This window comes from Rhodamnia argentea, chromosome 3 (assembly GCF_020921035.1).
Source record: "Rhodamnia argentea isolate NSW1041297 chromosome 3, ASM2092103v1, whole genome shotgun sequence".
NCBI lineage: Eukaryota > Viridiplantae > Streptophyta > Magnoliopsida > Myrtales > Myrtaceae > Rhodamnia > Rhodamnia argentea.
Window position 1 is genome coordinate 6,438,130 of NC_063152.1, and position 26,624 is coordinate 6,464,753.

Below are 26,624 nucleotides of genomic sequence, written 5' to 3' on the forward strand. Positions count from 1 at the left end.
AAAAAAATGGAAAATAAAAGTGAGAAAAGATAGCCATCATCTTCCTTCAACCATTGTATTTGTGACAGTGTTGACAGACCAGATGCTTGCTTGCTGTGATGGAATAGCACGATCTGGCATTTCGGTTTTTTAAAGTGAACTTAGGCTGCCTTGGCTGAGGAAGATCTGATTCACCGCTTGGCATCAGAATCACATTTGACATGTTTGGTCTATCAATGGCATGGTCTTGAACACAGAGAAGCCCGACGTGAATGCATCTTGTTACCTCCAATGGAGAGCTAACAGCCATTTCTTCATCCTTTAGGTCCAATGGTTTGCCATCACTCCATAGTTGCCATGCCTATTGGAGAGAACACTGTCATAATTTGCAGGGAACTTACAGTGTCGTTTAAGGTTGGAATTTGCCACTTACATAGGAAAGGAGATTGAGATGTTGTTCCTGGTCATAGAGGACCCTGTTCTTTTTGCTGCTAACAATCTCTAGTAGCAACACTCCAAAGCTATAGACATCGGACTTCTCAGAAAATAACCCGCCCATGGCGTACTCAGGAGACATATAGCCACTGCAGTTGCATTGAACATGGACAACGGCATGAAACATGCATAAAGTGACAAAGTTGTGGTAAATCTATAGTTTCTGTCTGCTTGAAAAGATTATCTCAACGGATTGATAATTCATGTAGGACAAGAGAGCTTACAGTGTTCCAACAATTTTTTGAGTGTTCACCAAAACTTGAGTGCCCTCAAGCATTCGTGCCAGCCCAAAATCCGAAATTTTCGGGTTCATCTTTTCATCCAAGAGAATATTGCTCACTTTTAAGTCTCGATGTATGACCCTTAGGTAAGAATCTTGATGCAGGTAGAGAAAGCCCCTTGCAATCCCCTGAATAATTTGGAATCGTTTGCCCCAGTCGAGTTCTGCTTTCTTTATTGAATCTAACAAATACGACAAACAAGAATAGTTTTCAAGTTTTTGGTGCTATGTGGAAAAATACATTACCAAAAATAGTTATTGAGAGAGAAAAAACCCACCAAAAAGAAAGTTGTCCAATCTTTTGTTGGACAAGTACTTGTATACCAAAATCTTTTCTTCTCTTTCAATGCAGTAATCCATGAGTTTAACAAGATTTCGATGTTGGAGTTTTGATATAAGGATGATCTCATTCTCGAACTCTTCAATGCCTTGGGCTGAGGTGCTGGAAAGTCTTTTCATAGCTACCTCTTTCCCATCATTCAGCTTTCCCTGTTTGAAAATTCGCATAGCTTTATGACCTTGAATCATCTCTATATTTTCATTCGACATGTCTTGCAGAATGGTTTTACCTTAAAAACGGAGCCAAACCCTCCTTGCCCAAGTTTATTTGTCGTGCTGAACTTGTTTGTAGCAAGTAGTATGCTATCAAAACTGAAAAGGGTTAATTCCAGTGAACCGTCTTGCTTCAACTGCTCTTTCCAAGAATTTCCTAGCAACAGTTCCCCCAGTTTTTCCGGTGTATCTACCAAGTCACGGGGCCTTGGAATTTTTCTCAAATTGCCTGGTTTTATTTTGGTGAAGAATTAGCTTACTCATAGTAATGGAAGATTAAACAAAATAGAAGCGCTTTCTCTGAAAGAACTGATGTGATTCCTTAATAGACCTCTTTTCTTAGCTCTCCATTTGCAAAGACCAGAAACAGATACTGCAAAGAACACGGTCCCCGCAATAGTACTCAGGCCGATGATAACTTTCTGTGCCAATCTTCCTGAAATGGGAAAGAGAGTTATGGAAAAGGCGATTAGTGTACACCCACGCTCATGTCAATGAAGCAATATCTAACCTATTTTCACACGTGCAAATCGAAAAAATAGATCTTCCCCAACTGTGGAAAATTCCTGAAGATCGATGAGGTCTTTAGTCCAAACCATGCACCCGATAGAGCTGACATAAGAATAAGCCAAGCAAGAACAATTGCTCAGGCACCAGCTTCGACATCCTTTCTGATCTCCAATGTACAACAGATAGTCCCCAAAGTCGGGTAGTTTCATCCGGCTCAATCTCCAAAAGGCATCTTTCTTTATGTTTGTTGAAGCCGATGTGCTTGTGTTTTCCTGGCAATTCAATTCTTTCCATCTTACACATCCTCCGGTCCAGTTTCCACTGTTCCATTCTTCAGTTGACTTTGGCACAAACCCATCTAAGCATCTGCAAATAGGCGAATTCAGTGAGTTACAAACTCTAAAAGGTCCACAAGTTCCATAAATCTCGCAAGTGTTGTTCGGTCCCGCCAGCTTGTCAACCACACCTTAGCTCCGTTATCCCAATACATTAACTTAAGGGATCCTCCAGGCGAAACGAATGTGTATCCAAAGCATGTGTTATTGAAAGTATCGATCCAGACGTAAGTGGTTCCAAGCTGAATATCTTGCTGCACATTGAACCCGCTGCACATTGAACCCACTCAAGTACGATTGGTGCATGTGTTTTTTTTTTTTTTTTTTGGGTAACCGAGGTGTCCGCGTAGCCGGCGAGCTATGGCTCAAACCAGCGGTGGAGCACGACTATTCCTCGGAGGGGCTCGCGTAGCATCCCACCGCCACGACCCTCCGCTTAAATCACCGACGCCTACGAGTTTCGAACCCATGACCTCTCGTGAAAGGAACTGGGCTCAAACCATCGCGGCCACCGATGGGTGGGTGATTGGTGCATGTGTTGTACGCCGATAAATTTCAATTTGTCCCATTGCCCGCCTCTCCAGTAAGGGATCAAGCCATTCCAAGTGAAAGGTTGAGGCGGCATCTCCCATGTCATTCCAGTCGAGAAACTTCCTGGGGATGGATCACTGTCGCTTCTCCAGGAAACTAAATACTTTTGCGCTCCAGTCCTGACATTTACTCCCATCTTCATGCTCGGAAGAAGAGTGTCTGTCGGATTCTCGAAGCTTTCCCATATTTTGCTATTTGCATCTTGCAGAATAAACTTCCCAGAATCCAATAGCGCCTCTGATGTCCAATGGGACCGACTAGAGATATTGGTAGACCATACCATATTCTGTTGTCCATCCATGAGATTCAAATTCCCATCACTGCCTATCGTTAATTTGGCATACCGATCCGTGTAGACGAGCGGCAAATCCCTATTGGCGACCCACACTATTTTAGAAGGCGTGAAGTTCTTGTACCATATGCCGACATACTGATTCTCCGACCCATTCGGTGTGAAGAACCCAAGCTCGAAGATTTGGCTAGAGGAGACGAGAGTTTGGTTCGGAAAAAGGGGCTCCCATGTAGTAATTTGGTAAACTGCACTGCTGGCTATATGACTTGCCTGAAGTAGGAAGAAGAAGACCAAGCAAGAGCACCAAGCAATCAGAAGTTGCATATTGAGAACGACTGAATGAGCCCTACCGATTTCGGTCGTTGGTTGATTCTGCACTTTCTGCGGATCAAAAGCATATGAACAAGATTTTCTTCGATTCAAACCTTAGTGTTCAAGGTAAGATGTTTTTTAAGTCCTCTTCTGCGTTTGTCCAAAGTTCATTTCACCAACAAACTAAGCACAATCGTGGGGGCCGACAATGCCTGCTCAGAGTAGAAGTGCATGCTCAGAATGGCCCAAAAGATTCACGCTGAGATTGCTGTTCCGTTACTGTTGACACCTAATTTTGGCGTTCCCCGTGTTATATATATATTTATTAAATAATAACACGTCTAATTTATTTTCGTCTTATTGCAAAATAGAAAAATAAAAAATATATATAACTACTTTAAAAAAAAAAAAGAAAGAGAAAGAGAGCAAAATAAATAATGAAAATGAAAAAATGAAATGATGAGCTATTGAATATGCATATTTTCTTGTTGTACCATAGAATAAAAAAAAATCAATCAAGAATCAAATTTTATTTTATTATTTTATTTCGTTTTTTTTATAAAAAAGAAAAAAAAAAAAAAAAAAAAAAATCGGATCGGGCCAGTCAAGCTTGCCCGTGCGAGCTCGGCCCACGTTTTCTTTTCCTCTCGCGCGGAGTAGGCCCACGCGGGCCAGCCCAACTGGGTTTCTTTCCCCCTCCCACAGCCCATCTCTCTCTTTTATTCTTTTCTCTTCAGCCCTTTCATACATGAACATCTCCCACCCTCACGTCCACTCACCTGCATACACTCACGTCATTCACGTTTTCACCGCACACTGCACATGGCCTTTCACCGACCCACGTCCACATCATCCGGTTTTTACTCTCGTCCACGCAAGCAAGCTTGGGGAAGGAGTCAAGAAGAAGATAAAAGAAAGAGAGAAGGGCAGGCACGAGGTTCCGTTCGGCGACCAAAAAAAAATGGAGAAGAAATAGTGAAAAGGGTGAGAAAGTTGGAGCTGTAGGTTCGGCCAGAGACAGGTTAGAGGGAGATAAAGTGCAGGGATTCAAGGGAGAATCGTGAGAGCTCCTGTGAAATTGATTGAAGTTCATCCCTCTCCGTTTCGCCGACCAGGTAAATTTGTTGCTTAGCTCTTCCCTGTAGCATTTTATACCAACCAAAGTTTTTTGCCTATATTTGTATAGTGTCTTCATGCGTGAATATTATGGGTGTCCACTTTTGAGCTTGGTTGTCTTCTTATGCTCTCAAAAGCCCCACGTCCCCACTAGTTTAGTATTTCCCCATTAGTTGCTGGCATGTCTACTTGTTAGTTTTCCTTGTGCGAGTCTGCGCACTCTTTTCGGTGATGTGGGTCTGGAGTTTGGTTTAGCGGCAGTCTGGTTCCTCTTGCGTTGGCGGCAACCGAACCGTTTTTGAGTGGCCTCTGTTAGACGGTCGGCCGTTGTGGGTTGGCTACGTCAGTTATTGAGAAGAGTCTAGATCGTGGAAAATTGTCTTAGACAAGGAGCAGCTCGTCATTGGACTGTTACCATCTTGGAGGGTCACTGCACGCCCCATTCTTGGAGATTGACGTAAAGATAGAACGCGCGATGAGAAAAAAGCAAATGGCCAGTCGAGAGGATCGTTGCTTTGAGCTCGATGTGGTGAAGATTTGGACGATGTTACTTCTGCAACCCTTGAGGGTGAACGTGGGGAGTCGCACTTAGGCGTTGGGTTGGCGGCTGGGAGACCTTTGGTGAGCGTGCCTGACCGACGACCAGACCAAACCGGTTCGGGTTGAGTTGGTACAGAGGTGAATAGAGGCAACGCGAGTCCGAACGAAGGCGACGCGAGTCCGAACTTAGGGGACGCGAGTCCGAACGAAGGCGACGCGAGTCCGAGCTAGAGGCGACGCGAGTCCGAACGAAGGCGATGCGAGTCCGAACTTAGGGGACGCGAGTCCGAACGAAGGCGACGCGAGTCCGAGCTTAGGCGACGCGAGTCCGAACGAAGGCGACGCGAGTCCGAACGAAGTCTACGCGAGTCCGAACTTAGGCGACGCGAGTCCGAACAATGGCAACGCGAAGGTGGACGAAAGCGACTCGAGTTCGGGCTGAGGCAACAGAGACGACTCGAGAAGTTGATGGCGTCACCGACCGAGTTGCAGAGACAGGCGAACCTGTAATATTTGAGTTTTTTTGACTAGGTCAAAACAAGTGGTAGGACCCACTAGTAAAAAAATAAAAAAAATAAATAAAAAATAAGAGAGCAGATGGTTTCTCCAAAAAGAGGCATCGGGAGTCTTCCATCTATAAAGAGAAGAAAGAAAGAAAACAGAAAGGGGAAAAGGGAGAGAAAGAAGAGAAGAAAAAAAGAGAAAGGAGGAAAGGAAAAAGAAAGAACTCACGTGCGCGCGCCACCCACCACGAACTCCTCGCCGCATTCATTTCACTACGTGTCACAGCGCTAGGTAAGGGCTCGCACCTCTCGTCCCTCCTATTTGAGTGATTTTTCGGATTTAGGGCAAGATTGGGATTTTTGGGGAAACTGAGCTGTTGTGTCTGATCTCATCGATGATTGGCTGCGTTTTTGCTTGGGAATGAAACTTTAGGATGTTACGGACCCGTAGGATTCGACGGATCTTAATTTGACACTACGGTTTACTCGGAACAAGATTTTCATTTCTGGTGCGCTACAGTACAGCGCGAACAGTAGACTTCGAGGCCTGATTTCGCTAGTTTCTAGTTATCGGCTGAGGTTGGCTATGTTGAGACTTTTGTAGTACGTTGAACAAGCTTCGCGTGGACAGTAAGATGGTTTGAAACGGAGTTCGGTGGAGGAAGTTATGGCCCGAGAGATTTCGACGCGCGCAGTGAACAGTACGCGACCAGAACTGTTGCGGCCATTTTTGCTAATTTTCGAATAGATTCTAGTCAAGCCGTGTTGGGGCTTTTGTAGTACATTAAAAGACCTTTCTTTAGACTGCAAGTTTGTCTAAATCGGAGCTCGGGTGAGGGAGTTACGGTCCATTTAAGTTAGTAGCGCAAGCTGCGCATGTAGGACAACATGCATGTCCGCTATAGGAGATCGTTTTGTTGGTGCGTGGGTGTCGCTTTAGCGACAAATAAGCCTCTTTCTTTCGAGTTATGCTTTTGGGTAGCATATTACTTAGTTTTAATACCATTTTTCATATATTTGATAGGATTTCGAACGTGTCGATCCGAGTAAGCTTTATATTTTGCTCCTGGCATTGTCGGGTGAGTGATACCATTTCTTCTTTGTATTTGTACTCATATTTTAAAAATGATAATACTAAGTATGTTATGATTGGAGAAAATAGCATTATTCATTGCATAAAACAGGATCGAACATTTCTTGTTGTTTTGTTCTAATTGATACGGTTTGCAAACGATTTGTGCTCTTGGTTTTGAGTTGATTCTGCTATATTCTGGTGATGAGGAGGATGTTGTTGTTTGATTTTGTGGTACTCAAGATAACCGTGGACCCGGTTGAAGGGTTTGTGGGTATGCGCATACTAGTTAGGATATCCTTGTGGGGCCGAGCCACCGGCATTGTAGGTGGAGACCTTGCCAAGGGGGAATCTTGGTCGTCTTTTGTCACGGGCGTTATACGTGACCATGGTTAGAATCTTGAGCATGAGATTGGCCAATGGATAGACCATTGGCATATGATTTAATGAGATTAGTCGATGGATAGACCATCGATATGTGTTTTGACGAGATTGATCGGTGAAATTAGACCATTGATGTATGCTTCGATGTTATTATCTGATACGAATACTTTTGCTATGAATATATTATGTTAAGATAATATATAACTGGTTTTCATCATAAAGGTTTGATATGTTTCGAACTTGATGTAATATCTTACATTTTGAATATTAAGTATGCATAGTGATTGTTCGATCCGCTTAGAAGAAATGTATTACTCATCGAGCCGTGTTAGCTCACTCCTTCCATTTCATTTGTTTTCGGGTTCAGCGAGTCGCCGGTAGAACGCGAAAATAACGTTAGCTAAAGGATTTTTGGGTAGGGGAATTTTTGCTACAAAGTGTACGTAGGTGTGTTGAGCTTTAGAGATAGCTCTTTTGATGAATGTATGTATAGGTCTGTTTGAAGATTTTTAGAAAGCTCTATTACTATAACCGCAAGACCTTTTTATCGTATATATGTGAATGTATATATATCGATATCAGGTTGAGCAGTGTTATTTTTGAGGCCGCATCCTTTGAGAGAAAGGATGGCCGTGTCATTGCCTTGTTCTTGTAGGATCAAGGGTGTGACAGAACCGAAGCTTCACCGGATGCAGCGGAATGGAGACCGTTTTTCAACGTCACGATCTTGAAGTTCGGTGAACAGAATCGGCGTCCGGTGGGTCCGGCAGTCGCGACTTGGCGGCGGAGCGACGGACGAGTTACGGGCGGTGCGGCGGCAAGACGGGCGAAGGTTGATGGCGTCAGGTTTTGGTCACGGTGTCGCGGTGCAGAGGAGGGGCGTGAGAAGAAGAAGACGATGAATAGTACTCGTGAAACCATTTCACGTTTTTTGTAGTCTGAGTTTGGGCTGGGAAATATGGCTTGGGTGAAATGAAGAGATTGGGATGGGAAATATAAAAAATGAGAAAAAAAGAGAGGTTGGGCTGGCGTGGAATGAAGAAGTGAAGGTTGGGCTGGTATGGGGAAATGAAAGGGATTTGGGCCTGTTTTATTTCCTAGCTAGACTCGGGCCCAAGTTGAAGGCCGAAGAAGTGGAGGTCGGGCTGGCTGAGAAGAAAAAGAGAAGGGGTTGGGCCTGTGCCGGAGTCGGGCCCGAAGTGAAGAGAAAAAGAATAGGAGATTGGGCGAGTGGGCACGAGCTTCTTTTTTGCAATCAGGCCTAGTTCGGGTCCTCTCTCTCGGGCCCGAACGGGTCCGACGGCCTGATCCAGGCCCGGGTCCGAGAACCCGACCCGAGCCCGGTTCCCTCTAATAAAATATTAATAAAATAATAAAAAATAATAAAAATTTAAAAAAAACAAATAAAAATTCAAAAAAATCAAAAAATTTCAGAAAATTAGAAAAATGCTTTCTTTGACCTTTTTACCCCTAATATGAATTTTCATGCCTAAAATTGGCGTTGATTGAAGACCGATGTCCAAATCGGTCTGATAATTATTGTAATTCGACCTTCGCGTCGAACTTGTTTGTTTAAATATCGCCATCGTAGATTTAGTCTGCATGTGCTTATCCCGATCTTTATTTGGCATATTTACTCGATTGAGTGTTTAAAAACACTGTCTTTTGAAAAATTGCCCGTTAATCGCTTTCCCTATATGCTAGGTTAAGGATAAATAGGTAATTGCACGAAATGACAGAAAAACATTATGCATGATCATTTAGTACTGGTTAGATACACGATGAGCTTAAAATGATATGCAGAATGTGTGGTCACCTTAGGAAATATCAATTGGTTAGGTACCGAAAGGGCGCTAATTTTCTAATTAGCGTAAACAAGTCCCCGAACTTAAAAGCTCTTATTGCGTAGGAATCGAGATAACCCTCCCGTGTCTCGATTGGTTTCTAGTCGACCCCAATAGGCTAGTGGCGACTCTTAATAGCATTTTAATTTGCTAATCAATAAAAAAAAATCCAATGTCACGCGAGGTAGGACTTGGGAGAGTCCACGCCATCGATCTATGGCAATACCTCTAAACCTCGCCGGACCCTCTCGGGAGAGGCCGAAGGCGAGGTCGCGACGATTACCACCTGCATTTTGCGGTGTGATGTCATCCCCATCTCAACAAGCATAGGGGAAATGACACGACGTCCTCGGAAGAATGTAACCTCAAACATAAACCAACATGAATGTGTTATCATAGTCCATCTCTCTCTCTCTCTCTCTCTCTCTCTCTCTCTCTCTCTCTCTCTCTCTCTCTCTCTATCTCTATCTCTATATATATATATATATATATATATATGCAAACTAACAACTAAAGCCAGCTAATATCATTTCAAACATATACAACTATCTCAACTCATACTCAAATGTTCAACTCCCAAATATTTCCCACCGATATCATTTCGGATTTGAGATGAGTGGTGCGAGCAAATCACTGCTCAATGAGTAGCACAAATCTCCTCTAAGTATATCGAACAATCACTATGCTTATTATAAAGTAATACCGGAAACCGATTATCCCCGAATATAATATGCAATATTCATAAGAGGCAAAATACGAGCAATATAACTCCAACACATATACCTATCGCACATATTCATTTCATCCATAATATCAGAGTAAACATCAATGGTCTAACCCATGAATCAATCTAGTGCTCAATATCAAGCTATCGCCATGGTCAACGTCCCGTGACAGTACTTACTAAGTTTCTCTTTGTTAGGCCTCCACCTATATCAACCAATGACTCGACACAAACAAACTGTCCTAAGAACATACGCATACTCAACCCTTCAATGGCTTCAAAACATAGCGACACTGAGCATAAACCCAGTAACTCGTCATCCAATATCCCACAAAAGCAATCCGGGATATCTTAGAAATCGGGTTTGTAAACCAAAACGTATGACTTTTTATAATTCAATTTATCAAGCAAAATACATTTCATAAAAGCATTTCTTAAACCGTTAACAAACAATCAACTCAAAATATTTCAAAAACTTCTTAGCCATTTCAAAGCCTGATCTAACTTTATGCCAAAAAAAAAGGACCTAAATTCTATTTTATCGTTTTAATAAAATCATACCTTTTCGATGCCTTTTATAAATTTTAATATATTTATTTCAGATCAATTTCAGACCACGAGTTTGCAAAAAAATAGAAGAAATAAGTACCACTCACCGCTAATCAAAAGTCGAATCGAAAGCTATGTCTAAGAAAGCTTCAGAATTCCATCAATGAAGTATTAACCGAATGTCAAACTAATCTCAACTAAAACTCTACAACGTGACAAGCTATTTTTGGGTCAAAACGTCCACAACAGACCAGCAAAAGAAAAGACCCCACGGACAGCCAAATTGTTGCAACGAACAGCAGAAACCTCAGCTCGCTAGACGAGCTTTGTCTCGTCGTATCTCTCTCTACCAAACTTCAATTTAAGCGAGCTTATAGCCAAAAAAAAAAAAAACTCTTTCGCAGAACTGAAAAACCCTAGGCTTCTCCAACCCAAAATCTGGTTGCAACATACGAAATTCGGCACGGAAATTTGCCGGTCAAATTACTCTACTTTTACGAGATTTTCGATAATAGACATCTCTCAAATGACAAAAACAAGGAGGAGCACACTTAGCAGTCACACGCAAAAGGCTTATTCCAGCATCAATGGATGTTTTCCAACCAACAACCGCGATTTACCTCTCTTCTTTCTCTTGGTTTCTACGTGCCTCGTTTTCTTCCTCTCTCTTGTACCGCACGAAGGCAACTGCACGAGGATGAAGAAGACTTTTTTTAAGCTTATTTACACTGACAAGGGGCTAAGTTGGGCCTAAGGGAGCTTAAGGATACTAGCTGACATTAGCCTTCCATCGTCATGGGAAGCTTGTCCGAAGTGAATTGTTCAATCGTTCAAGCTTTTGGCCACCTCTGTTTTCTTTCGTCTTCTTGGGTGACCAAGAATTTTTTTATGACTGCAAGGCAGCAATATAATGCCCATAGGCATAGACAACTCGTACTATCAAATCCGGAGAAGGTAAATCGTATCTGTGAATCATACTGTAGCTGGAAATACTTTTGCTATGCAGATACTCATGATTGATCCAAACCCCTGCTTTACAGCGTAAAATCCACGTGAAAGTGGAGCAGTTCATTCAACCTTTCACATAAACCAGACTAAAGCCATTCTTGAATCGAATAAACACTGATGCCTTGGAAAATAGCAACAAAATCATCTGCAAACAAAGGAAAATAACAATGTAGAAAGATAGGTTCATCTTCCTTCGACCATTGTATTAGTGACAGTGTTAACAGACCAGATGCTTTCTTGCTGCGATGGAATAGCATGATTTGGCTTTTCAGTTTGGAAACTGAATATAGGCTGTCTTGGATGTGGAAGATCTGATTCACCGCTTAGCATTAGAACCACATTCGTCATGTTTGGTCTATCCAGTGCATGGTCCTGAACACAGAGAAGCCCGACCTGGACGCATTTTTTTACCTCCAATGGAAAGCTAACAGCAATTGCTTCATCCATTAGGTCCAATGCTTTGCCTTCACTCCATAATTGCCATGCCTATAAGAGAGAACATTGTGACAATATTGCAGGGAACTTACAATGTCGTTTATAGTTGGAATTTGGTACTTACGTAGGAAAGGAGATTGAGATGTTGTCCCTGGTCATAGAGGGCCCTGTTCCTTTTGCCGCTAACAATCTCCAGTAGCAACACTCCGAAGCTATAGACATCAGACCTCTCGGAAAATATGCCACCCATGGTGTACTCAGGAGACATATAGCCACTGCAGTTGAGTCAAACATGTCGTGTACTCTTTAATTGTATTGAAGGACAATGGAATGAATCATGCATAAAGTGACAAAGTTGTTGCGGTAAATCAATAGTTTCTGTCTGCTTGAAAAGATTGTCTCAACTGATTGATAATTCAAGGAGGACTAGAGAGCTTACAGTGTTCCAACAATTTTGTGAGTGTTCACCAACACTTGTGTGCCCTCGAACATTCGCGCCAGCCCAAAATCTGAAATTTTCGGGTTCATCTTTTCATCCAAAAGAATATTGCTCACTTTCAAGTCTCGATGTATGACCCTACGGCAAGAATCTCGATGTAGGTAGAGAAGCCCCCTTGCAATCCCCTGAATAATTTGGAATCTGTTGCACCAGTTAAGTTCTGCCTTCTTTTTTGAATCTAACATACATGACAAACAATAAATGTTTTCAGGTTTCAGTGCCATGTAGGAAAATACATTACGAAAAAATAGTAATGGGGAGAGAAAAAAAACCAACCAAAAAGAAAGTTGTCCAAGCTTTTGTTGGACAAGTACTCGTATACCAAAATCTTTTCTTCTCCTTCAGTGCAGTAACCCATCAGTTTAACAAGATTTCGATGTCTGAGTTTCGATATTAGGATGATCTCATTCTTGAACTCTTCATCTCCTTGGGCCGAGGTACTAGAAAGTCTTTTCACAGCTACCTCCTTGCCATCACTCAGCTTTCCCTGTTTCGCAATTCGCATAGCTTTTAGAGCTGGAATCATCTTTGATATTTTCATTCCGCTAATGTCCTGCAGAATGGTTTTACCTTATAAACGGAGCCAAACCCTCCATGTCCAAGTTTATTTGCCGTGCTGAACTTATTTGTAGCAAGTAGTATGCTATCAAAACTGAAAAAGGTCAATTCCAGTGAATCATCTAGCTTCAGCTGCTCTTTCAATGCGTTTCCTGTGTTTGTTTGTGAAGAATTAGCTTACTTTCTTCATAGCAATGGAAGATTAAACAAAATAGAAGCACAATTCTCTGAAAGCACTGCTGTGGCTCTTTAATATTACCTCTTTTCTTAGCTCTCCCTTTGCAAAGACCAAAAACAAATACTGCAAAGAACATGGTCCCGGCAACAGTACTCAGGCCGATAAGAACTGCTTTCTGTGATGATCCTCCTGAAATGGGAAAGAGATTTATGTAAAAGACAATTGATGTCGACTCAAACACATCTGAGCGAAGCCATTTCTTACCTGTTTTTACATGTGCAACTCGAACAAATAGATCTTCCCCGTCTGTGGAAAATTCCTCGATGTCAATGAGGTCTTCTTCAGTCCAAACCATACACCCGATGGTGCTGACAAAAGAATATGCCAAGCAAGAACAGTTGCTCAGGCACCAGCTTTCACATCCTTCTTGATCTCTAATGTCTGATAAATAGTCCTCAGAGTCAGGTAGTTTCATCCGGCTCATTTGCCGAAAGGTATCTTTCTTTACGAATGTTAAAGCTGATGTGCTTGTGTTTTTCTGGCAATTCAATCCTGTCTCTCTTACACATCCGCCGGTCCAGTTTCCACCGTTCCATTCTTTGTTTGACTTTGGTACAAACCCATCTAAGCATCTGCAAATAGGCAAATTCATTGGGTTACAAACTCCAAAAGGACCACAAGTTCCATAAATCTCGCAAGTGTTGTTCGGTCCCGCCCAATATGTCAACCACGCCTTAGCTTCTTCGCCCCAATACATAAGCTTAATAGATCCTCCAGGTGAAACAAACAAGTATAAAAAGAGCGGGGTTGAGCCATTTTTAGTATAAGAGTAAGTATCGATAGAGAGGTAAGTGGTCTCCTGCTGAGGATCTCGCTGGACATTGATTGCACTCCAGTACGATTGGCCCATGTTTTGTATGCCGATAAATTTCCATTTGTCCCATTGCCCGCCTCTCCAGTACGGGGTCGAACCATTCCAAGTGAAAGCTTGAGGTGGCGTCTCTGATGTCATTCCAGTCGAGAAACTTCCAGGGGACGGATCACTGTCGCTTGTCCAGGAAATTAAGTTGTGTTTCTCCCCAGTCCTGGCATTTACTCCGATCTTGCTAGGAAGAAGAGTGTCTGTCGGATCCTCAAAGCTTCCCCATAATTCCCTATAATTTGCACCATGTAGAACAAGATTCCCAGTATCTAAGAGCGTTGCTGACGTACTGTTGAACTGACCGGAGACATTGGTGGACCATACTACACTCAGTTGTCCATCCATGAGCTTCAAATTCCCATCACTGCCTATCGTTAACTTCGCAGACCGATCTGTGTACACAAGTGGCAATTCCCTATTGGCCACCCACACGATTTTAGAAGGCGCCAAGGTCTTGTACCATATGCCAACATACTGATTTTCTGACCCATTCGGCCTGAAGAACCCAAGCTCGAAGATTTGGCCAGAGGAAACGAGGGTTTGGTTTGGAAAGAGCGGCTCCGATGTAGTAATATTGTAAACCGCACCACTAGCTATATGACTTGCCTGAAGTAGGAAGAAGACGACCAGGCAAGAGCACCAAGAAATCAATGGCCGCATTGGAGGAATGACGGAATGAATCTAGTGAGTTCGGAGGGTCGGTTGATTCTGCACTTTCTGCAGATCAAGAATAGATGAACGCCAAGATGCCCTTGCTGCTCAAGAGTGGCTGAAACCTGAGGGTTCTCAGAGGATCATATATCTTCATTGACGATAAAACTCGGGTGTGTTCCTCGCCGCTGTTCGAATTTGACTCGGCCTCTCAGTTCACATGTGACTGTAAGTGAAAGCTTCTTCCGACCAAAAAACGGTACATGGGAAAGACACAAATAAGTCATTTAAGTGGCGGCGTTCCTTGAACCAGGACACCGACGAGAGAAACCGTCGATCCGGTGTCACCTTTGTGGGTCCACATGATCAACTATCACAATGGATTGGATCCACGTGTACCTTGATCCGGGAAAGAATTTGTACCCCGACGCACCTCTTGCTCTTGCACTTTTAGGACTTCGACGATAACTATTCTGATTTTCTATTTTTTTTTTTTTCTGTTTCTCAGAATAAATTTGGAATAAAAATTCGTTTGATAATGTAATTTTAGATTTTTATTTCCGGGATAAACTTTTAGCCTAGAAATAGATTTGAAAGGAAAATGAAAAGTAAAATTTTTTTTTTTTTTTTTTGTTTCTAGAACGAAGCTAGTAAGAATTTTCTCATTGCTTCCTCCCTCTCTCTTACGTGTGTTCTCTCTCAACACTACCACCACCCACACCTCCTCCGCCACTACCACCATCGCCCAAGTCACCACCTCCTCCAACACCTTCACCACCCATGCCTTCTCTGCCATCCATGTCACCGCCACCACCGCCTAGGTCACCACCTCCATCGACATCTCGACAATCGACATCTCCTCCACCACTGTCCAAGCCATCACCCCACAATGCCCATAAAATAGAAATTTTATTCTGTTATCAAATGAATTTTTGTTTCGGGAAGAGAAATTTGGTGTTGTTATCAAAAGCGTTTCTCTACTCATAAACTCGTATAGGAAATAGAAGTAGAAAAATTATTTCTAGTTAGAAATTGTTCCTTAGAACAAAAATGTTATCATTCATGCCCTTAATTTGTCTCTTTTCGTTTGCAGTTTAGCCAAGATATTAGCTATGGTCTCCCATGTCGATCACAAAGACTTCAACTCCAAAAGCCCCCGACAAAAAAAAAAATAAAAATCCAGAAGACATATAGCAGCTGGTGACAAATGAAGTTCGGCCGAGAGAACTCCTTCCGATGTGGCTAATAAAATTCGCCGAATCAAGCCGCTTGGACGTCGAGAATCACTCGAATGAGTCTTCAGAGGTTTGTTTGATTCCTAGCATTTTCAGTGATGGTGCTTTCGCTATGTTGGTGCATTGAGGTGAAGCAATCCTTGTTGTTTTTCTGGTTTTTTTGTAATATTTGGCCCTTGTTTTTATCAGGTCAACTAAGGTGGTGGACCCACCATTAAAAAAAAAAAAAAAGAGAAGAAGACAAAGTAAAAGAGGGTAGTCGGCCACCCCTTTTAAGCTGCACGACAAGAATAGAAAAAGGAAAGGAAAAAAGAAGAGAAAGGGAAAGGAGAGAGGAGAAAGGGAAAAAGAAAGAAAAAAAAATCACGTGCGCGCACCACCTACCATGAACGCCTCGCCGAAGTCGTTTCACTAGGTGTTGCAGTGCTAGGTAAGGGCTCGCACCTCTCATCCTCCTATTAAAGTGATTTTTTCGGATTTAGGGCAAAATTCAGATTTTTGGAGAAATTGAGTTGCTGTGTCTGATCTCATGGGCAATTGGCTGTGTTTTTGCTTGGGAATGAAACTTTAGGATGTTATGAATCCGTCAGACTCGACGGATCACGATTTCATATTATGGTTTGCCCGGACCGAGCAATTCAAATTTGGTGCACATCTTTGAGGGCTATTTTCTTTAGTTTTTGGTTGTCGGTTGAGGTTGACCCTGTTTGAGACTTTTGTAGTACGTTAAATAATCTTCATTTTGACTACAATATTGCATCAATCGGACTTTGTTTGATTGAGTTGAATAAGTTCTCGCAATTAGGGTTGGAAAATCCGAGTTTTGGAGGTTTTGATGTCACAGGGCCTGATTTTGGTGTTGGTCAGCCAGGGTTATTGTATGAAATAAACTTAAGGATATTATGGAGCTAACGCTTTTGATGGTTTGTGAATTGGATTTACGGTTTGTCCAAACGAAATTTCTAAAGTTCAGCGTGCAGGCTGTCCAAGTGCGTGACTAGTAGTTTTTGGCCATAGGTGTCGGATTATCGACATTTATATGTCGTTTAGTCAAGTTTTTCACTAGCATAGTATTTTTCTAGCTTTTAATGTTGTTTTTCAATTAATTTTTAGGATTTCAAGTTTTGCGGTTTGAGTGACTACTATAAGTTGGATTGCGACTTTTTAAAGTGAGATGTATTTTATCTTCTAAGAATTTATAAACCTCATGCTTTAAAGAAGAGCTCGTGTCTTGTGATTCGATTTTCTTGACAAGGTGAAAAAAAAGGTGATGTTTAGAGCATTATTTTTGCATAAACCGAATCGAGCTATTACTACCCCTTTGATTATTTGATATGGTTGTTGACGATTGTTTTACTGAAATGCTATTTGAGGAACATATTTATGAGGAAGGCTATGTATTTGGTTTGTTAAATTGGATTGTTGTGGTTTTCTGGATTTTGGTATTGTGATTAATGCTCATATCCCTATTATTAGAACCCACTGAGGTGGGGGTAGTATGCATACTATCGGGACGTCATTGAGCTGAACCACCGGCTAAAATGGATAGTAAACCTAACCAAGAGGGGTAAACTTGGTTACCTTGCCACGACGTTAATTGTGGCCTTAGTTGATGATGAATATGAGATTATTCAATGGATGGACCATTGAAAGTTAGTTTAATGAGATTAATCAATGGTTTAAGCCATTGATAGTTTTTATAACTATGATTTGTTATTTGACTTACTTTGACGATTGCATGGTGATTTCTCAATCCGTTTAGAAGATATTGTACTTCTCATCGAGCTGTGGTTGCTCACTCCGTTATCTCTTTTGCCTTTTAGGTTCTTCAGAGAGCCATCAAGTAGGATCGAGCGTCCGTTAGTCGCGGGACTTTTGGGATAGTGGGGATATATATATTTTTGGGATAAGTTGTTTATAGTTGGTAAGTTTCGAGTTGGATGTGGAAAGATATTTATGTATATTTTTTTGGTTATAGTAGATGAGCTCTGATTTTGTGGATATGTGACCTTTTTATCAAATATATATGTAGATATATGTTTCGATATCAGGTTTTAGTTCGAGCTATGTTTGAGGTTGTGTCCTTTGATTCAAAAGGACGGCCGTGTCATGCCCTTTTTCTCGGAGAATCGAGGTGTGACATTTTTGGCAAAAGGGTTCAAGAAAAATTGTGAATGTACTTACCGGTGATGATCTTAAAAGGATTCTAAAGTGTTTTTCTGTTTCGATGATGCTGCGCTAGTGGTGCTTATAGGGTGGTTCTGCTTGTACTCTCTGGTGCTGATTTACACATCTGTGTTCTTAATGAAATTGAAATTAGATTTCATTACGTCAGCCTCTCAGACAGCTGCACACCAAACCCACTTGATCATGTATCTGTTATAGTGGCAAATATCACAAGATGGATTTACTAAGTGCAACTAGTGTTCAAAGTTGAGTTAACCTTGCGGTGTACAAATATTATAGGAGGGGTCGAAGTGGCTTCCGATCAAATGTTTGGTGACCATCTCTTTCTATCAATGCGATAGCACGAGTTTCGTGTGCACCGACGCTGGATTCTGTTAGATTAGCTTGTTGACCAAGTCAAAGCGATGGTGGATTTCAACTCACAACAAAAAAAAGAAGTGGTGGTGGGACCCACCGTTAGAAAAAAGAAAGAAAGGAAGTTGACTTTCACAGAAGAAAATAAAAAAATGCAACAGCGGACGCTCTGTTCAAGTTTACGAGAGCTTCGCGCCGAAAAAAGAGAGGAAAAGAAGGAGAAGCAGATGTTGGCTTGGTCCGCCTCCTTGTGGGGCCCAGCTGGTATTTCAAATAAAAACAGAAAAAGACCAAAAATAAAATAAAAAGGAAAATAGAAAATTAGAAGGAGCTGCTTCGTTCTTGTTAGTGCCCACGGTAGACTAAGAGAGAGAGAGAGAGGGTGGGTTCGATAAGCAGCTGAGAGAAGAAGAAGAAAAAGGGGTGCGAGTTTGCGGTCCCGATTCGCAAGTCAAACATTGATGGAATTGGCTCAAATTTCAGTATGTTGTCTGTGAGGCCGAGGTCTACGAGTTGATCAGTTTGGTTCATTGATATTCGTCTCCGAATCCTCTAATCGCGATTAGAGTTTTCTTGCCTCTTTTGTATTGTTTCACTTTTGTGGTGAGGAAATGTTCTTTGTATTCTTGATATTGAACCTCCAATGTGTGACTAGAGAGTAACGTCTTTGTACCTACTATTCTTAGTGATTAATGGGAGTTCTTTTGGGTCATCTGTGGTTTTTCCCATTTTAGGTTTTTCACGTAAATCTTGACGTGATGTCTTCTTATTATTCCGCTATCATATGTACTCGTTGTGAAGCTATTTTGCTAGATATATATTGTTGGTTGTTGCTAGATTAAGTCGGTTTAGTTTCGGGGGGAGATTTTGATCATGGATTGGCTTAGTTTGAGAGGAAATGCTTCCCATTTCTCCCCAGCAAAATGATATTAGAGCTTAGATTACCAACAAGTCTCACATGAGAGAGACACGTATTGTTGTGGCTCCGACTCGGGACTCGATGTATGTGTGAGGGGAAGATTGTTGGGGTTATCCCACATCGGTTGTGGAAGAGGCTGGTGGTCGGTTTATAAGTGTGAGAGAAAGTTTTATCCTTTGAGCTATTTTTTGAGATGAGAGGCCTAAGATCACCCAACAAGTATCAGAGTTAGTATTGAGATTCTAGTATTGAATGGAGGAATCTAGTGGCACCATGTTTGAGTTAAATGCCTTGAATGACTCCATATGGAAGTCTCAAATGGAAGACATGTTATATTGCAAAAATTTGTTTGATCCCGTCAAAGGCGATGAGTCTCAAGGAGACACGGAAGATAAAGAGTGGGAGCGAATGAATCGAAAGATGGTTAGGTTTATTTCACAATAGATTGATGATAGTGTGTTTCATCATGTTGCTCAAGAAACGAAAACGGATACTTTGTGGAAGAAACTACAAGATCTCTATGAAAGGAGAACCATACAAAATAAAGCTCTTTTAGTTAAAAGACTTGTGAATTTGAGATACAAGGAAGGAAGTAACATGTCGGAGCAATTGAGTGAATTTCAAGATGTTATAAATCAATTGACAAATCTTGAGATTGACATTGGTGATGAATTGCAATCATGTTTATTGCTTGGTACTCTTCCCGATAGTTGGGATATCTTGGTTGTGGCATTAAACAATTGGGCTCTTTTCGGTGTGTTTTCTATGAGTATGGTTAAAGAAAGCTTGTTCAACCTTGCTTTCTTGATTGAGTTCTTGCCCTATTTTGTATAACCAGGGTCTCCGATCTAGAAGCATAATTCAACACTTTTCTTCTTGTTTCAAAATAATGATAGGAGCAAGTCAAGAGGAAGGTTAAAATCAAGGCTCAGTAGGAGTGTGAGGTGTTACAATTGTGGCAAGATAGGACATTATGCTAAAGAATGATGGCTACCAAAGAGAGATAAATCCCATGATAGAAATGAAGATAGAAAGAAAGAAGAGAAACATGTTATAGCGGCAGTTACATTCGATGGCGATATAGTGTTCATTTGTGACGACAATTGTGTAAACCTTACATGCCAAGATTCTAGCTGGGTTGCTGATTCCATGATTTCTTTTCATGTCACCTCATGGTGTGACTACATTACATCTTATTGCAGCGGTGACTTCGGTTGTGTTAGAATAGGAAACAATGGCATTTCTAAGGTTATTGGCATGGGAGATGTTTATTTGGAGACCGATGTGGGATGTAATTTGCTTATGAAAAATATGAAACATGATCTAGATATTCAACTTCACGTGATATCCACAGGTGCCTTAGATGATGATGGCTTCAGTGATTCCTTCTATGATGGTAAATGGAAGTTGACTAAAGGATCTATGACAGTGGCAAAGGGCAAGAAGGCATGCACTCTCTACATTATGCAAGCATAGTTGATGAGAGAAGAGGTAAATGCAATAGAGGACTCCTCGGTTGATCTATGGGATATGAGGCTTGGTCATCTTAGCGAGAAGGGGCTTGAGACTCTTGCTAGAAAGAATCTTCTACCATCTAAGGAGGGAAATATGACGGAATATACTCACTGCCTCATGGGTAAGTAACATGGATTCTCATTTCATATTTCCTCTCCACACACTGATTCGAATGTACTTGATTTAGTTCACACTGATGTTTGTTGCATGGATGCTAGAAAATTTGGTGGTGCATTATACTTTGTGACATTTATTGATGTCTGCTCTAGAAAAGTGTGGGCTGTTGTTTTGAAATTTAAAGATCAAGTGATTGCAGCTTTAAAAAAAAAAATTCATATCAACGTAGAAAGAGAAACTGGGAAGAAGTTGAAATATGTTTAAGTCGATAACGGTGGAGAATATGGAGGCCCATTTGAATATTATTGCGGGGATGACTGTTCCAAAAACATCACAACAGAATAGAGTAGTAGAGAGAATGAACTAGACAATTAATGATCGGATTCAGTATAAGGTCTCTCATGTGAAGTTTCCTTACTCATTTTGGGGTGAAGCGATGAGAACAGCAATGGACTTGATAAACCTTTCTCCATTTGTTCCTCTTAAGGGGATGTTCCGCAAAGAGTTTGAAATGGGAAAGTTGTTTTCTATAGTTATCTAAAAATGTTTGGTTATCGAGCATTTATGCATATTCCATGAGATGAAAAGTCCAAACTTGATGACAAGTCTAAATAGTGCATCTTCTTGGGTTATGGACATGAAGAGTTTGGATACAAATTAAGGAATCCAGCTACAATGAAAGTCATTAGAAGTCGAGATGTGGTGTTCTTTGAGCATCAAACCATTGATGACATCGACAAGTTAGGGAAGCCAAAGAATGTAGCTTAACATGTTAGTTTCAGCCCAAATCCTCCAATCATATTAGGGGAAAATCACGGGGGAGAAGTGCATGGAAATCATGAGGAAGGTGAATTCTCACAAAATTTTATTCTTTAGCTAAGACAGGTGAAATAGTTTAGCAAGAACAACCAATTGAGCCACTTGAGCAAGAACAAGTAGTCCTACCTCAAGTTAGAAGATTAGAATGACAACGTAAACCCTCACAAAGATATCGGCTACATGAGTATGTGTTACTCACTAATGCAAGAGTGCTAGAAACTTATGAAGAGGCTATGGCATGTGATCAAACGAATAAGTAGTATGAAGCTATGCAAGATGAGCTCAAATCTTTGCTTGAGAACCACATATTTGAATTGGTGAAGTTGCCTAAGGGCAAGAGAAAGAAAAGAATTTGCAACCACAATACAAGGCTAGGCTTGTTATGAAGGGCTAGAAGGAAATTGATTTGGAAGAGATCTTTTCACTAGTTATAAAAATGCCTTCTATTCGAGTTGTTCTTGGGTTGGCTGCGAGTTTAGATTTATAAATAGAATAGCTTGATGTAAAGACAGTTTTTTTTCATGAAGACTTAGCAGAAGATATAAACATGTAGCAATCGAAGGGTTTTAAAGTTGAAGGCGGGGAGCACCTTGTATGCAGGTTGCGGAAACGTTTATATAGTCTCAAGGAAGCACCAAGACAGTGGTGCATGAAGTTCGATTCATTCTTGGAAGCTCATGGATATGGTAAAACCAACTCCGATTCTTGTGTATTTATGAAAAGATTCTTAGATGAGGACTTTATTATCCTCCTACTCTATACGGATGATGTGTTGATAATTGAACATGATACTAACAATATCAAGAGCTTGAAAAATGAGTTGAGTAAAGCCTTTGCGATGAAGGATCTAGGGCCGGTTAAGCACATCCTTGGCATGAAGATCACTCGTGATAGGAAGAGTAGGAAACTTTGGCAATCTTAGGAGAAGTACATTGAAAAGGTACTAGAAAGATTCAACATGAGCACATTTAAACTGGTAAGTACTCTACTTGTTGGTCACTTCAAATTGAGTAGTTATGAGTGTCCTATAAGTGAGAAAGAGAAGGAAGAGATGATGAAAGTTCCTTATGCATCCGCCGTGGGTAGTTTGATATATGCCATGGTTTGTACAAGACTTAATATTGCTCATGCAGTTGGTGTTGTGAGTAGATTTCTCTCAAATCTAGGTAAAGAGCATTGAAGAGCTGTGAAATGGATTTTTGAGGTGTCTTAAAGGCACTTCCAGATTCTGCTTGTGTTATGGAATAATGATTCCCAAAAGTCCACATTGAGTTATATGATGACCTTTGCAGAGGGAATAGTTTCATGGCAATCAAGATTGTAAAAATGTGTTATTTTATCTACGATTAAAGCGAAGTATATCGCAGCGAAGAAGGCAAGGAATTCTTGTGGACACAGAAATTCCTATAAGAGTTGGGCTTGAAGCAAAAAAAGTTTGTTCTATATTGCGACAGCATATCCGGTGTTGCATTCAAGATCAAAGCATATTGATGTGAAGTATCATTGGGTTCGAGCAAAGTTAGACGAAAAGCTCTTTCTACTTGAGAAAATCCACATTGAGGACAATGGATCATATATGATGACCAAAGCTTTGCCCATGGTGAAGATTCATGTAGAAACAACGCAGGCATGATGAAACTCCCCACATGAGGCGGAGGGGGAGATTTATTGGCTGGATTTGCCTCTTTGTGGGGCTAGCTAGTATTTCAACTAAAAAAAAATAGAAAAAGACAAAAAAAAAAAGTCAAAAAATGAAGAGAAAAAGGCCAAAAGGAAAATAGAAAATTAGAAGGGCCTACTTCATTCTTTGGAGTGCCCACAGCAGTCTAAGAGAGAGAGAGAGTTGGTTCGGTGAGCAGTCGAGAGAAGAAGAAGAAAAAGTGGTGCAACTTTGCAGTCCCGATTCAAAGGGCAAACATTGGTGGAATTGGCTCAAATTTTGGTATGTTGTTGGTGAGGCCGAGGTCTACGAGTTGATTGGTTTCGTTCATTGATATTCATCTCCGAATTCTCCAATCGTAATTAGGATTTTCTTGCCACCTTTTATATTGTTCCACCTTTGTAACGAGGAATTGCTCTTTGTATTCTTAATGTTGACCCTCTAGTGTGTGGCTAGAGAGTAACCCCTTTTTGTACCTACTATTCTTGGTGATTAGTTGAAGTTTTCTTTGGGCCATCCATGATTTTCCCGCTTTGGGTTTTCCATGTAAATCTTGGTGTTATGTCTTCTTATCATTCCATGACCACATTTACTCATTGTGAGGCTGTTTTGTTGCATATATATTGTTGGTTTGCTGGATTAAGTAGGTTTAGTTTCGAGGAGATTTTGATCCTGGATTAGCTTGATTTGATGCGAAGTGTTGCCTGTTTCTTCCCAACAAATAAGAAAAACAAGAGAGAGATAAAAGAGGGGTTTTGCATGAACATGCTATGGACGCCTCGCCAAGCCAAATTGGCTCCAACGCCCAGTAAGTAGTTGCACTGTTCGTTCATTCAATCAGACTAGTTTTCCAAGTTAGGGCTTCAACTCGTAGTTTAGTGAAATTTGAGCCATGTAGTCTAATTTTTAAGTTGTTGAGCTTTGGATTTTCATGAAAATGGTAGATTATGTTACGACCGACAATTTAACCTTGGGGGGGGGTGAATAGGTTGTTTCGATACTCTTTCAGATTTTGCGAAAAACGAAAGGTAACTTGAAAAAGATTGGCTGAGCAAATGTTTCACTGAACAGTATATGGGTGTTTACAAGTAGAGATATAAGTTAGAAAAGATTAGCGCACTAGATATATAGTGGTTCCGCTTACACCAAGCCTACGTCCACTCAACACAACTAACAACCACAGCACAAGCTGGAATGCACTAGTAAACTGCCTCACAAGTTACAAATAGTAGGTGAGCTGATTTTTCACACGATAGATCACACTATCTTGATACAGCCTCACTCTCAAATGTACACTTGTTTTTGCATGATTACAAGGCAACCACATATCACAAGATCTTTTACACTTGCTTTTCAACTAGAACAGAGTCTAGAGCAACAATTGATATTTAGTCGGTTCGGGTACTCTCCAACTCCTCTTTGCCCTTCACGACTTCCTCCTTATATAAGTCTTAGCAAACTAGCCATTGGAGCACTTCTGGAGGAACAAAAGAGTCGTTAGAGTCTGATGGGACAGCTTGTCATTGCGTTGGAACCACTTTCTCTTAGTCAGATGAGACTTTCCTAAAATAGGTGCTGACAGTTTCAGCTTTTTTCTAACACAGTAAAGAATAGTTCCCGAGAAGACAAAATTCTTTTCGTTGGCCATTTCTAGCTCGTGTGAGCGTCTTCAGCAATTTTTTTTGAAACATTAGCATGTAAGGATTTTATACTCCTTGTTTCACCTGATTTTTCAAGCTTCGATATCAAATATTCGATGACCATATCTTTTGAGGGCCTCAGCGAATGTTTTCATGAAAGTGCTTCAATCTTCACGTGATTTTTACCCGATGGCTATCTTGTGATCCTTAGCCATAAGCAACAAACATCTGCACATTGAAGATAAATAAAATACCAAGGATAGTTTGGAAATCATCAAAATATTTTATGAGATGTTTCTCCAACAATCTCCATCTTTTTGATGATGACAAAACTATCCCATAGATGTAATGTGAGACAGAGTTTATAGAGTGCAATTAAAGTAAAGATCTGTATAGCATATATTTCATCTATAAGGTGCATTTGCAGATATATGATTTCTCCAAAAAATATTTGCAGCTGAATCTGGAGAAAGATTAACTAATCTGATCTTTTGATTTGAAAAGTGTTTGATTAAGCTTAAGAAGTCGCAATTCCTAGATGTTGAAGGAAGATAAGCATTTGGAAGCAAACATCTTACAAAAATTTTAAAGCAAAAACCCGTACGCTTTTTGCCTTAGCTCCCCCTATTTTAGCACATCCTTTGGAATTGCGCATCCTGTTTAGCTCTCCCTGTTTCAGCGCATCCTTTGGAATTGCATATCCTGTTTTCAAGAATTTTATCCTCATATCCATACACACAGAGATACCCCTTTTTTGTCATTAGCAAAAAGAGAAACAACAAGAGAAAGATTGCACATGGAGTACACGAGAAATAACTAAAACATCATTCAACAGGGCAAAAACACAGGGCATTCAGAAACATGCAGCGAACGCGCAGACAATAAGTGTGTTCATGTAGGGCTGGTGTGCTTCCGTTTCTGAGAAGGTGGGGACAAGGTGGTTCATGAAGGGTATTGAGGGGGTGTAGCAATCCAAACTGATGATGGTCCTCTCTAACTTGACCAGATATTTTAGAAGATTTTCCATGGATGTCTTCAACTCCCTAATATCGGCATGAACAACCTGCAGGACATCCGTAGACACATAAGTAGAGGATCCCGCTGAAATAGAAGCTCTTTCAGGGCGTGGGGGATGCGAGGCTTTCATAGCAATCACTACCTTACCTCTCTGCTTGGTCCTAGCAATTGGCTATTTAGCATACCTTTCCTTTAACAGTTCTTCTGCTCTCTCATCATCTCCATGCCCAATCTTGACAATCTCATCCCTTGACTTTATCCAACCTTCTAGTAGAGGCCTCAACATCATCTTTTCCAACGTCTTCCTTCCAATGACAATATAAGTGAGGTGCTCTTTAAACACTCGAGAGGCGTCGATGCCTTTCTTCATGAAAATCCTCCCAATCAGTGCTCCATAAGGTAATCCTTCTATTTTCCTTCTCACAATCCGAAGCATGTGCAGGATGATCAGGTGCGGAATTGAGATAGGAAATACTGTAAGCAAGGCCCATAGCACTTTAGCCTCGAATTTTAACACATGATTTGAGGACGAGGACTTGGGATGCAAGATGAGAGTTAGGATTTTCTAAAGAAAATTTACTTCGAGGGGCAAAACATTTACTAGCACAATCTCTCTAAAATCTCGAGTGAAATTCGAGGTTTCAAGAATAAAACCGTAGGCCTCATTGGAGGAAATTTCTAGCTTTCAATAAGGATAGAAGTTTGTTTGAAGAATTTCAGCCAATTCCTTAGTAGTAATGATATAATTCTCCTTTTCAAAACTGAACACAAGAGAGTGAGGATTCGAAAAGTGCAGATTTCATTAAAACATGGTGATCATATTTGGACACAA

General features: G+C 41.0%; 1 protein-coding gene across 1 annotated transcript; it reads right to left on the reverse strand.

Moving 5' to 3' along the window:
- Nucleotides 1-21: 21 nt before the first annotated feature.
- On the reverse strand, nt 22-26,228 carry LOC115727422 (G-type lectin S-receptor-like serine/threonine-protein kinase At1g61370). The gene is made up of 18 exons (XM_048275445.1): nt 25,978-26,228; nt 15,049-15,196; nt 13,021-14,284; nt 12,838-12,945; nt 12,591-12,730; nt 12,297-12,507; nt 11,961-12,198; nt 11,709-11,796; nt 11,273-11,572; nt 2,724-3,304; nt 2,116-2,182; nt 1,903-1,918; nt 1,638-1,742; nt 1,324-1,535; nt 1,033-1,243; nt 699-936; nt 413-563; nt 22-340 (listed from the first exon to the last, which is right to left on the reverse strand). Exons 1-18 carry the CDS (start codon nt 26,226-26,228, stop codon nt 47-49), a joined length of 4,623 nt encoding a protein of 1,540 aa, XP_048131402.1. The 3' UTR covers nt 22-46.
- Between the last annotated feature and the right edge of the window lie 396 nt (nt 26,229-26,624).